The sequence below is a fragment of the Bidens hawaiensis genome, unplaced genomic scaffold (assembly GCF_021521415.1).
Source record: "Bidens hawaiensis isolate Kalapana, Puna unplaced genomic scaffold, B.hawaiensis_p1.1 tig00001521_1, whole genome shotgun sequence".
Lineage (NCBI taxonomy): Eukaryota > Viridiplantae > Streptophyta > Magnoliopsida > Asterales > Asteraceae > Bidens > Bidens hawaiensis.
In genome coordinates this window covers 2,293,783-2,308,049 of record NW_027491087.1, presented here as the reverse complement: position 1 = coordinate 2,308,049, position 14,267 = coordinate 2,293,783, and the positions used below count along the sequence as shown (strand labels likewise).

The 14,267-nt window shown below is 34.2% G+C and overlaps 2 protein-coding genes across 2 annotated transcripts; one reads left to right on the top strand and one right to left on the bottom strand.

Annotated features, from left to right (window-relative positions):
* Positions 1 to 211: 211 nt before the first annotated feature.
* On the bottom strand, positions 212 to 4,659 carry LOC143583954 (uncharacterized). Its single transcript, XM_077066124.1, has 4 exons — positions 3,633 to 4,659; positions 2,656 to 3,162; positions 2,299 to 2,586; positions 212 to 289 (listed from the first exon to the last, which is right to left on the bottom strand). Exons 1-4 carry the CDS (start codon positions 4,290 to 4,292, stop codon positions 212 to 214), a joined length of 1,533 nt encoding a protein of 510 aa, XP_076922239.1. The 5' UTR covers positions 4,293 to 4,659.
* A 4,771-nt stretch (positions 4,660 to 9,430) lies between these two features.
* LOC143584269 (protein SHORT INTERNODES-like) lies at positions 9,431 to 11,209 on the top strand. Its single transcript, XM_077066359.1, has 2 exons — positions 9,431 to 10,354; positions 10,794 to 11,209. Exons 1-2 carry the CDS (start codon positions 9,706 to 9,708, stop codon positions 11,174 to 11,176), a joined length of 1,032 nt encoding a protein of 343 aa, XP_076922474.1. The 5' UTR covers positions 9,431 to 9,705; the 3' UTR covers positions 11,177 to 11,209.
* Positions 11,210 to 14,267: the final 3,058 nt, after the last annotated feature.

The following is a 14,267-nucleotide window of genomic DNA, read 5'->3' as shown; positions in this document are numbered from 1 at the left end:
CACAAATATTTCAAATTTGATAAAAGTTAGAAACATTGGTAGGCTTGGGGGTGATATGTCGAAAGTGTTCGCAATATTTTATTAAATTTTAATTAGAGAAAGTTACCGTTTGAGTCCCTGGGGTTATAGGGCACTCACACTGGATCCCTAAAAAAAATTGAACTTCATGAATCCCCGTCGTTTAAAACTTGAACACGCTGAGTCCCTCACTCTAACTTCTGTTAACCTGGATGTTAGATGCAGGGTTATTTTTGCCAATTCCGTTAGATGGAGGGTTAGTTTTGCCAATCTATTCATTATAACATGTATTATAACAGTAAATAAACAACGATGATTCTAGCCCTAACTTCACTATCTGAATGTTCTTCTTCTCCAGGATTCAAGCCCTAACCTCACTATCTGGATGTTCTTCTTCACAATCGATCAAAGCCCTAACTCAATTGGATCCATAAGTTACTCTCGTCTTTAATTGGATCCATAATGTCACAGCTTTCTTCTTCTTCGTCTGGGAGATCAAGGTCACATGTTGATGCATCAGATTTGCTTTTCTCTTGTGGTGTGGGTACGTGCTATCGTATATCACGAACACATGCTAACCCTGGTCGACTACTTGTGTTGTGTAAGTAATTCAAATCTCAAATCTCTCCATTAATTAAGAAAATGAAGAAAAACTGTTAGTTGTTTTTTAGTTTATTTATTATTTAAATGATATCAGTTATTGAGGTTAATTGTGAGGGAAATTGTTTTTTTAATCTTGGTTATGAATTACATATAAATTTTGTTTCATAAACTTGGGAACACGGTTTGACTATTACAGAAGTCACGTCTGACAATTGGACATAATTTTAAAATACAAAACAAACCCACTATAATGAATAGTCTAATGACATTAAGTCAATTTCATCTTTATGCATTTTAGATGTTGTTGACTTGGCCTATTGAAGTAAGCCATATGGGTACAAAATGGCCAAAATAGTTATTAAACAAACTAATAATACTGGCAGATAAAGTGGATTTAAATATATGCATATGTATGGTCCTTGTTAATATAGAAACTCCCTACTAAAAATTGATAATACATTAACTGTCAAGAAGTAAACTAACAGAAACTTAAACTAACTTTCCAGCTAGATAAATACATTAGGGGTAAAATAGTAAAACAACCAGTATTTGACTAAATTTATATATTTGTAGCTTAAATGATATCAGTTGTTGGTATAAAGGTTTGTTGCTCATTACATAAGGGTTCTTGTAGATGGTTAAGGTGGGCAGATACTCCTACTTGTCCCGGATGTGAAAGGATCCCTTCATTGGTCAAGAGCATGAACAAGAAAGACGAGTATGCAAGAACGAAAGCTAAAGAAGTCACAAAATTGAAGATTGTTTTAAGAATGAGTTGGATGCTCTTCTTTGTTTATGTTTATATCTTTTGAGTTCTTGTGTTGTTTGTATTTGTACTATGCAGACATGTAATTTCTGAATTCTAATTGTAGGCTTGAAGTCGAATGTTTGTCAATTTAAATTGTGTTAGCATGAATCTTTGTATGTTTGTCAACTGTGTTAACATGGAAGCGGGCCAATTTAAGTGATGCAATTTTTTAACAAATAATAACAAATATTTGACATTTTCTTGTTTATGTTTGGATCACGTGCAACAATGATAACAAATATTTGACATTTTCTTTGTTTATCTGCACACATAATTACATGGTCAAAAAAGAAAAAAGTATACCTTGAGAAATCTTCAACACTAAAAAATCCACTTTAACACAATAAAAGTCAATACCGTTACACAATAGGTCAATACCAAAACACTAAAAAGTCATTACCAAAACACTAAAAAGTCAACCATGGCACTAAAAGTAAATACCATTACACAATTGTAACACAATAAGTCGTTACGAAAACACTAAAAAAGTCATTACCAAAACACTAAAAAGTCAACCATAGCACTAAAAGTAAATACCATTACACAATTGTAACACAAAAAGTCGATACCAAAACACTAAAAAAGTCAATACTATCATCCACGTTGTTCACTGGTAGTTGTCGTCTCGTCATTACCGGTGCACCTTCTACGATTATGACCAAAACCACCACACTTACCGCATGCTACCGTGTTTCCTTTTCTTGTCATTTTACCTCCCTTAGAAAACACTTTCTCCACCTCTTCAACTCTTTTATTCCTTTTATCCTCAGCCGACCTCTTGTTCCTCTCATCCCATGAAAAGGCACACACTTAATTGTAAAAATACTAAACACGTTTATTATTTAACAATACTAGTTTTAACAAGTTACCTGTTTATGATGTTTTGGCGGTATTAATGTTGTTGGACACTGTGAAGGCATCCAATAATCTTCACTTGGGATTGACATAATTTGGTTATCATACACATTTTTCCAAGTTTTTAACCAATAAGCCTCAGACATCCATTGCTCGGGTATGCCAACATTCATATTATTGATAGTCATGTCATTTATAGCCGCCACTGCATGTTTACACGGCATCCCTGTCAAATCCCACATCCTACAAGTGCATGTTTTGTATTTCACGTTCACCACACATTGAGACCTTATACTAGTCACCTATCAATATAAAAAAACAACTTTAGAATCCAAAATAAAAATAAGAAATGACATGTAATAGTATTTTACCTGGTAATTATGAGCATCCACCATAAGAGCACTCAATTGTGATGCCTCAGACTTTATATCTTCAAACGTTTTTGTAGAATTTGGTGTTAACGGGCCTGCAACCTTTGACACCATCTTTCTCACAATGACAATCCTCTTTGTCATGTACTCTCTGATATACTCTAAGCATGTGATCACAGGCTTGTCCCTTGCTCCAACCAATTGCTTGTTAAAACTCTCACACATATTATTCAGTTGAATATCAGACTTTGCCCTACCTGAATAATGGGCTTTTGACCATGTTTTAGCTGGAATCTGGTTGAGCCAATCATATAAAGTAGCATCTGCTTCCTTTATTCCTTCCATAGCTTTCAAATAGTAAGGGATAGAAGTGGCACCAGCTGCTTTCAAGAACATGTTTTTGAACACATCTCCTCGCCATTGCTTTTTCATGTTCTCATGGATGTGTCTAACGCAAAACCGATGCTCAGCCCTAGGGAATACCTTTTCTAATGCTTGAATTAAGCCCTAAAATAGCATTGATAACAAATAAAAACATGATTAACAACAATACAGCATAAAAACAGCATTAACAGCACAAAAAACAGCATTAGCAGCACAAAACAGCATTCACGGCACAAAATCAGCATTGGCAGCATAAAAAACAGCATTGACAGCATAAAAAACAGCATTTACAGCACAAAAAACAACATTAACAGCACAAAATCAGCATTTGCAGCATAAAAAACAGCATTGACAGCATAAAAAAACAGCATTTACAGCACAAAAAACAGCATTAACAGCACAAAATCAGCATTGGCAGCATAAAAAACAGCATTGATAGCATAAAAAACAGCATTTACAACAAAAAAAAACAGCATTAACAGCACAAAATCAGCATTGACAACATAAAAAACAGCACATAATCAGCATAAACAACATAAGAAACCGCATTAACAGCAACAAAATAGCTTAGAAAACAACATTAACAACATTACCTTTTGACGGTCACTAATAAAAGTGAAGTTAGCATCGGTGGGCAACTCAAGAGTATCTCTAAGGCACTCTAAGAACCATGTCCATGAGTGCATAGTTTCAGCTTCCACTAGTGCAAAAGCAACCGGATAAATACAGTTGTTACCATCAATACTTACTGAAGTCAAGATTTGACCTGGAAATGGGCCTTTCATAAAACATCCATCTAGCCCAAAAAATTCTCTTCCCAACATTTGAAATCCTCTCTTTGTAGCACCATAACAAATATAAACCCTCCTGAATTGCCTAGTAGGACTGCTAGGGTCATGACATGGTTCGACATCTATTTTAACATGGCTACCGGGGTTAGCTTTTAGCAGTTGTTGAAGGTAGGCTCTTAGCACACCATATTGTTGTATATAATCACCATCCTTTTTATCATTAGCAATCTTCTTTGCTCTTCTCACTTTCACTTCTGAAACATGGATCTGATGCATCTTTTGGATTTTGTCTTGAAGATATTTAACAGGGATTGTAGGATTGCTTTCAATGTCCAACTCTACCTCTTTTGCTATGGCGCCCATTGTGTATAGCCCAACAACCCTAGTTTGAAGACACTGATGTTTGTGGGAGATTGTCTTCACACACCACTGATCTGAAATGGATCGTCTTGAGATCTGCATTGCCCAAGGACAAGTGGGTTTAGTTTTCCTTTTTTTTTTGCACTTTGAGCCTTAAGGTTTTCCCCAGTTGGCAGGTTTGAACCCTCACCACTAATTAAAGTAGGATTCTTACCCAAACACACTACTCTATATCTTATATTGTCATTTTTCTTAATGTAAAGATCTCTTCATGAGGCCACTGCATATGTTTTAACCATTTCATTCATCGTATCCTTATCTTCAATTAACTGACGAACATAGAATGGGCATACATCACTCCAAGGCCCAGCACTAATTGCTTTCCTTCTTATCCTCTGTTTCACCGTATTCAACACAGTGGAATTATCTTCATCACTATACACAATGTCAAACTCAAGACTTTTCTCATGTTCGTCATCTTCATAATCATTTAGTGCATTATCCGTGGCATTATAAACTTCAACGACATCGGCATCAACATTATTTTTGAAGACTGTCATATCCACTTCTACATCTTCTAAATACTCATAACCAATTTCTTCAATAGTGTAATCTGAGCCATCCTCAGTTTCATATGACCCCGATTCATGTGAATCAGTTTCCTTACCCTCTTCCTCATTCAACCTATTTGATGTGTATTCTATATCAACATCAACTACCTCGTGTCCCTTTTCATTTTCAAACTGATTTTGGGAAGCAAACGATGCATTGTTTATCAAACTTGAATGCCCATGTTCCACATATATATCAACCACCTTAATTCCACCTTTGACAATGTCAAAAATTTTCATAAAATCAAATTTATCACATAGTGGATGTATACCCCAGTCTATACAAACATTCGGTTCTCTATAATGAAAGTAAAGTACCTCGTTAGGAGGATATCCTAAATTCCTTGCCATATCGAGCAAATCACCCATACCAATTTTTCCAACCTCCACATTATCGATGAAAACTGATCGACCTCCCCCCGTAGGCTCTACCGGGAAATTGAGAAAACTCGCCCCCATGGAAAATATTAAACGTAAACAGGTTGTTATCATTTGTAACTAAAAGAAAAAAAATCAATCTTTGTTTATAACTTGAACTAACAACACAAAATTGTTTATAACTTGAACAAATAACACACAAAAAAACCCTAATTTGGAACTTACTGTTAGTGCCGACGACAGAAAATTCCTCGTCAGGAAGACGAATCCTTCATGCTCCAAGGCCCATGGAAGAAGATGGAGAACGAAGAAGATGGAGAACGGAGAAGAAGACCAACAATGTTGAAGAAGAAGGAGAACCCTAATCTTTGTTTCAATTTCACGTTGAAGACCAACGATTCTGATGTATGAAGAACATGGGGGAACGATGGCTGTACGTCGACTGCAATTTTGGTTAGGGTAAATTAAGTTTTACACTGGGTAAATGTAATAGAAATAGGAATTGGCAAAACTAACCCTCTATCTAACGGAATTGGCAAAAATAACCCTCCATCTAACGTCCAGGTTAACAGAAGTTAGAGTGAGGGACTCAGCGTGTTCAAGTTTTAAACGACGGGGATTCATGAAGTTCAATTTTTTTTTCAGGGATCCAGTGTGAGTCTGCCGTATAACCCCAGGGACTCAAACGGTAATTTTCTCATTTTAATATTCGAAGGAAAAATAGTCAATTTGCCATATCTTGAACATTTTGATTATTTTCAAAAATTTCCTTGAAAATAAATTTGAAACCCGAATCATGTTTAAAATTCTCACTTTCACTCGTTTGACATTTCCAAGTCAACACTTTGAACCCATAACAAATTTGACGATAATTTATTTGCATTCTCAAACTTTTTAAACCACTCAAATTTCCCGTGTTTGACCCGTAACAAATTTTGGCATAAATGTAGTTAACTTGTACTAAACAATCTATTTACCAACTTTTGACCCCTAAAAATCAAATCAAAGTTCCATAAAAAACCCGAAACAATCATTAACAAAAAAAACTAAGAAATTAAATATGATAAGCTTTGTTATGTCTGAAAGTGATTGGTATTTACAATAATTACATTTTAACATATATATAATTTACTAAATTAACTGAAAAAACAAATGGATAGATTAAAAACATATATATTTAATTTATAAATTTATATGACAATTTACATTAATAATAATAATAGATAAATGGATTGATTTAAAAAAAATGTATCGACTTTTAAGCATATATTTATAATTTAATGATTACAAAAATTACTTTGTAAACTGAAAAGCACATTCGAGTTTTGTTTTTCTCTACAATCTTCACCAATATACATAGTATAATATGTTAATAATAAAATTTGAAATTATATTTTTTTCAATATTTGACAAACATGTTTGTTGTTGGTGTTTGGATTTCACAAAGTATTTTGTAATATATAGTAACATAATATGTTAATATTTATTTTTATAAAAATTTATATATATATTAAAAATAAAGGATAGAATTACAAATTTTGTCCTTTAAAAAAGCCAAATTACGGTTCGTGTCCTTTTTTAAGTTTCCTTGCAGTCGGTATCCTTTAAACATTTTTTTCCTACACGTTATGTCCTTTACGCTAACTGGGTTAGAAAAACGCAGTTAAATACCCTCACGTGAGGCGCATGTGAGGGCATTTTTGTCTTTTCCCCTGTACCTCCTCCTTCTTCATTCAACCACCACCACCACCGTCCGTGTTACCATCACCACTGCCACCGCGAACCATCAAATCTGGCGACCAAAAAAATCCCATCTCCACTAAAACATTAAATCCGGCAGAAACAAAAGCCCATCTCTGGTAAAATAGTAAATCCGGCTAAAACAAAAGCCCATCTCGGGTAAAACAGTAAATCTGGCCACATGTGACCACCACCGTCATCGTTGACTATGACCACGCCACAACCAAACCAACGACGATTCAACTTCTAGAGGTTTAACATGGGTCCGGAGCTAGCCTGGGTGTGCATTTGGATATGGTAAAGAGTTGGAATTCGGGCCGGATCTAAAGGATCCGTTGCTGTGATAAATGAAGATGATGCACGACGAGGTTTTTGGTGGTCGGACACCCACCATTGCCTTAAACTAATACCATTTTGATAAGAAGAAAGAAAGTCAGGTGAAGGGAAAATCGATTTGCAGATCTATGATTTATATACGCGGATTTGTAGATCTGTGATTCATTGATGACGGGGTTAGGGGTTGACTATGGATGATTTTGGTATTGCGGTTCGTACAGAATATTACCCCTCACGGTAGCTAGTGATGTTTTGAAAGTCCTCACAGCCGGAGGTGGTCCACGTTTTTCCGGAAAGTGTGTGTGTGTGTGAGAGAGAAGGGGGGGGGGGAAGACCACTGGCGGCCAGTGGGGTTTGCAAGTGGTGCTCCACGTTTTTTCGGCAATATCGATGGTGGTTTTGTCGGAATTTGGGTAGACAGAGGGGCGTTTGAGACGGTGGTGACAGTGTCCGTTATAGATGATGGTGGCGGCGGCGTACTAGATGGTGGTGTGGTAGCGCATGGCGGCGTACTTAGCTGGTGGTGGGTTAGTGGTTGCTTGTTGGTGGCGGCTATGGAGGCTGAAGAAGCTACAGAAAGATTTGGAGATGGTGATGGAGAGGGTTTCTTGTTTTAAAAAATAAAGGTATATTGTATTTAATCTGCAGGTACAGGCGAAAAGACAAAATTGCCTTCACATGCGCCTCACGTGAGGGTATTTAACTGAGTTTTTCTAACCCAGTTAGCGTAAAGGACATAACGTGTAGGAAAAAAATGTTTAAAGGATACCGCTTGCAAGGAAACTTAAAAAAGGACACGAATCGTAATTTGGCTTTTTTTAAAGGACAAAATTTGTAATTCTGTCAAAATAAAGTGTAAAAGTAAAGTGAATACTTATTAATCTATTACATATATTAGGGTTAATTAAGACATTAGTTTTGAAGTAAAAAAATTGTGAGAATTATCCAAATGATAACAAATGTCCACAGTTATTTTACTTTATTAGAATATAAAGATGTAATAAAATATTTTTTTTATAAAAGTAATACTTTTTTTTTGTCTTGGAATATAAATCTATCAATAGTATATAGTAGTGTTTTGAAAACTGGTACGTACTAGCCGGTTGAACCAATTATACCAAATTTCAGTTAGGCAAAAGTATTTAGAGCCAGGTATTTTCGGACGATTTGCTAGAATCCGGTTTTAAATCCAAGAGATTTTTGATATTTTTTTACGGCCTATATTTTTTAAAAATTACTTTTAACCTAGTGGATAAAATTGAAACAAGTAAACACAATAACGATGATTCGTTAACGTATAGATTTTGTATCCTGCCAATCAAAGGTTGGTTTCTTTACATCTTTTGTAATTGATTAATTTTGTATACAAAGTAAAACTTCCTATTTGACTCGTCCATTGTTTATGTGTAATGTTTGATTTATGTGTGATATTTATTAATGTACTTTTGGGATGTTATATGAGTTGTTATAACTGTATTTATATGAAATTATTATATAATATAAAGAAGAAGTTTGGTGCCGCAAGTGCCCTACTGGGCCACTTGGCGGCACCAAACTAATCCATAAATTTTGTTTTTTTTTTAATTTTTTTAGTTTAGTCCTCGTAACGATGTAACGTTAACCGACTAAACGTCAATTTTTTTTGTCGTTCTATGTGTTTGTCTTAATTTCGGATCGAAAACGGTCGTAACTAACGTAACGTAACCGACCGAACGTCAAATCTTTTTGTCGTTTTTTTTGTTTTAGTTTCGGGATCAACAACGGCCGGGTTTTACCAACGCTCGAATTTTACCAACCAACGTCACCCCGTCGGTTCACCTCAAGTTTTATAATTTTTTGTTTTATATTTGGTTTTAATTACAGTCATTAACGCATGTCAACGAAAACGATCGAATTCACGTCAATTTACCAGCTCAACTTTTGGAACCTGTAACGTTTAGGTTTTAAAATTATCCGAGTTTACCAACCTGCCCAGCTCTGCTGGGTAAAAAATCTAGTTACAACATAATATCTAACCTTTTACCTAATTTAATTTCCCGGTACATCCTGATTCAACTGGTCATACCATTTTTAAATTACATTCAATACGAATAAGAAATATGTTTTTAAAACATTGTTATTTAGCATAGTATAAAACATAAAATATAATTTCAAAAAGTGATGATAGGAGTCTATAATTACCTCTCTCATAACACGCTATATTTCATACACACACACAAGTAGCTAGGTAGGGGAGAAAAAAAAAAGAAAAGAAAAATCCATAAAAAGATTTAGATGTTAACCCCCCCAACCTAGATCTTTGAGTAGTTGACACAATCCGACCCCTACACTCTCCATTGCCACATAAATTCACAACCCTTTATTTAATTTTAATTTCTTTTATTTTCTGCTATGGATTTGTGTTTGATCTTTGAACATAGGTTTGGAAGCAGCTTGTCTCTTCTTCAAGCATGTCTGGATTTTTCTCACTAGAACCCGGAATTGGATTTGGTAAAGTTTACAAAAACCACCATCAAAACCATCATCGAGACCATCATCAAAACAATCTAGATCAAGAACATAACAACAATATAATCAGTCCTTACAGTTTGTATCTGTTCAAGAACGAGATCTACAACAAAAGTTTTGAATTATGGCAGCAGAATCATGAACATAATAATAATAATAATAATAATAATAATAATAATAATAATAATATTATTATTACTAAAGGTATGAGGCAAGGAGTGTACGGTAGCGGCGGAATGAATTGTCAAGATTGTGGAAACCAAGCAAAAAAAGACTGTCAACATATGCGGTGCAGAACTTGCTGCAAAAGCCGTGGGCTTCAGTGTCAAACTCACGTTAAAAGCACATGGGTTCCGGCTGCCAAACGCCGTGAACGACAGCAACAACTCATGTCTTTAGCTCATCAGACCTCAGGCAACCAGCAGTTGAGTTTGGTGATGAGAGCTTCTGGTAGTGATACTCAAACTCCCAAGAGACCAAGAGAAGATCATGTTAATGTTAACCGAGGTGTTGTTGTTTCCGGCAGCCGTAGCGGCGGCGGTGGCGGTATGGGTGTGATCTTGCCTGGTTCACAACATCACAACACTTCAGGTAAATAAGTTTCGACAGTCCGAAGGTTCAAGAAACAAACGAAATATTCGGTCCAATAATTGAGCTGTGTTTGGGAAAATAATATTGTTTTTTGTTTACCAATATTGATTTATGATTTGATGGAGTTAATATTAATCTATATGTGTAGATTAGCTTCATAATTCAAGACTTGTTTATGCTTTGAAATCTGGGCTATTGTGTCTATATCTATTAAACACCGGCCTAATATCTATGTAAAAGTATGTGAAATATGAATACACATAGTTAAGTGTGGTTTCACTGTGTGTACATCATGCTACCCTCCAATCCTCCATAGTTGACCTATTTTCCTTTTTTCTAAATTTATTTAACGACAAATATTACTCATATTCTCTAGTTTAAATATAAATTGATTTACTTTTATACTAATGAATATAAATTATTATTTTTTATTATACAGGGTTAGAAGTAGGTAACTTTCCCGCGGAAGTGAGTTCTCCCGCGGTGTTTCGTTGCGTTAGAATGAGTGCAATGGACGAGGCGGAGGAGCAATTGGCTTATCAGACAGCGGTGAGCATCGGCGGACATGTTTTCAAGGGAATATTATATGATCATGGTCCGGAGGGTCGATACCACCACTCTGGTGAAGGTAGTTCGTCCGGTGGTGGTGCCGGGCAGCTTCAACAGCTTAATCTTATTACTTCGGGCACGACGGCTGCTCCTACTGAGCCCACCGGGAATATTAATCAGGCGGTCAGTTTTATCGATCCGGCTTCGACTTATCCGACGCCGTTTAGTGCATTCATGGCGGGTACGCAATTCTTCCCACCACCAAGATCTTGAAAACTCATGAAATCCTAATTATTGGTATGAACTTTTGTTTATTCTAACAAGAAGGCATTAATACTACATTTAATTAGATTTTAGTAGGTTAATAATGTTTTTTAAGTTTTGAATACTCATTAAAATATGATCTGTTAAAGGTACGACAAAAGTGTATGGAAATTGAAGGTGTTTGGGATGGTTTATGACTTATGAGATGTAATTTAATGTTTATTTATTGGAATTTCAGTCAGTAATTAATTCTTTTTATTAGCATCTCTTTGCAGAAATTGGGACGTTATAAACCCTTATAAATACATAGTTATGAATATTAAAATGAACAACAAGATTCTTCATTCATGTGACAAAATTAATAAAAACAATATTCCACAAACAAATAAACTACAAAAAAGTACAGTTTATTTTATAAATGAAAGATACTCCACACGAAAATATGATTGTTTGATTATAATATCCCCAGTTACACATACTATATTCAAAATATAATGGTTGCTTTGTTATGTAAAATCTGTTATAAGGCTTTAAAAATGTTTTTTTCTCTTTTTACAAAATGTAAATATTTTTATAAGTTGACTATTTCCTTTTGTTCCTCCAGCTTCTTTTAGCAGTGATTCTTGCATTCTGCTGCATTTGTATGGTTGCATTGGGTTCTCTTGTGCTTGTTTAATAATATTATTAATATATAATATATATAATTCACAGACCAGATTTCAATTTGGCATGACTTTTTGATTGGTTTTTGAACTCGAGGTTGCTTTTACCTGGTAATTGTTTGCCGGTTTCGAGGTTGCTATAGGGTTCTCTTTTCTCTTCCCAGCCATATTTTACTTCATTATTTAATAATATTTTATAATTATATCGTATACATATGTTATGTCATATGTGTCTCGTAGGTTTACCAGAAAAAGATTATTTAATATTCTGTTTTATGATTTCTGTTGTTTGTATACGGCATGAGATTGTAAATCTGTCTCATTTTAGAATTTGAAGTAAACAACGGAACCTAGAAGATATAATCAATAAAAGAATTGTTAGATGGTACAAAATAATGAAACCCTAGAACCTTTTGTGCTTACTTTTTCTAATATCCATAATTACTGATGCATTACAAATTACAAGTGTACTAATAAGCTCTTATTATGATTTTTTTTAAATATTATGTTCCTTATTTACATATTGTTATTTCATTTTATACTTGTAATTGTACATATATAAAAACATACATGCATGCATGTATGGATATGCATGTGTATGGATGCTTATTTCCATGTTTCATTCAATTAGGGTCATGTCCATATATATATACACACCCATATGTAAACATATATACACATGTATAGTACAAATCCCAAGGACTGTAAATAGAAGAGTAACATTTTCTTTTCATGCAAACAAAAGTGAATCCACCCCCTTCTCAGAAGAATAAGAAACTGGTAACTTAATTCGTAGCCATCTGCTTGGGTGTTTTTTTCATTCTGAATCAGTATGAACATATATAATTCCTTCAACATCTCATAAACTTGAACAAATGAATCGCGAATAACCGACTGAAAAAAAATACATTGGGAAAATGGTCATGAAGAAGCTAGTTAAGCCATAAGAGCGGCTGTTTGGTTGTGGTTTTTTATGTGTATATATATTGTTTTAATTCATTGATGGTTCAACATCTTCTGCCCAGTAAATGCATGTGAAGAGTTAACTTTTGTGCGCTGTAATATACATTTATGTGAACCACCTTTATAATACATTAATATATACCCCACAGTAGTTTATTATAACCACAATCATTTTGTAGGAATTTTTAATCAGTATTCTAATCATGTTCATTAAACCTTCAAGTCATAAACTTTGGCAGTTGAAGTTTAGCATGAGTTAGTACAATGTGTATTCCATATATAAGGTTTACTTTAAAACCATTTCTTAATTAAATATGATTAACTTTATACCTACCTAATCATGTTATAATAGCATATATCATATAAGAGCATCTTCAATGAGAAGCTTAAATACGACTATCTGGTCAACGTACACATGTTTGGCCGTCCTGGCCGCCCCTCTTACGGAAAAAAAAACGTCTTTTCTTTGTATGAACCCATCCTTGTACATGACGTCCTCCGAAAGCAGCCGAAGATACATTGTGTGTGTTGTGAAGCAGGATTTGTCCCTTAATTAAAAGGTCAACTCTTTTTAAATGGAGTTGTTAGTAGGTGATGGGGCAATCTAAAAACCCTATACATACTAAATAAAGGTGAAGATACAGAAAGATGCCTTTAATAGGGTACTAGATTTGTGGAGTATGTGTAAGAAACACTAGGATTAACAAGGTTACCTGAGTTGAAAGTTCCGATTCAAAACAAGTACCTCTTGATTAGGACACTACACTCTTTAAGGATAAACATACTTTCTGGTGCTATCTTCTTTTCTAGTCCTCTATGTGTTTTGTGTGTGTGTTTTGACAGCAACACGGATTTAGGAACCGCGTTTGTTTTGTTTCTGATACTTAACTTTTTATGGTTGAAAAGCTGGTCATTTAGATGCATATGCATTATGGCACATGCATGTTTTTGAGTTAGATGCATATATTTCTGTCTTGTTGGATTTGCCTAAATGTACCCATTCAAGAGTTTTATGTTTCAGTTTGATGATAACTAGATACTTGTTTCTTCTATTTTATCTTTTATCATTTTATTTTTGTTTAAGGTTAATTCGTCAAGATTTGATTAAGCCCTAAACTTATACTCCGTATATCTTTAAGAAATATACACATATTTTTTCCCAAACCATTTTACACATCTAGGGTTTTTATTGTAATAGTAAATTCAAATTATTGGAGATAGAAAATGCCCTTTGATTTTGTTTTTTTTTTTTGGTTTTAAATTTCATTAACATATAATTTAGGCCTATAATAATAAAAATTAATAAGGTATTATGTTTAATTGTTTTTCTACCTCTTAATATCTTTATTGAAAACTGAGTTATCCAGAACAAAGCATTTTTTAATATTACGAAATCAAAACATACTTTATTGGTGATACACTTTTTTTTTTGGTTTTAACAGCAAGACTTGTATAAAAAAACATAAAAAAGAATA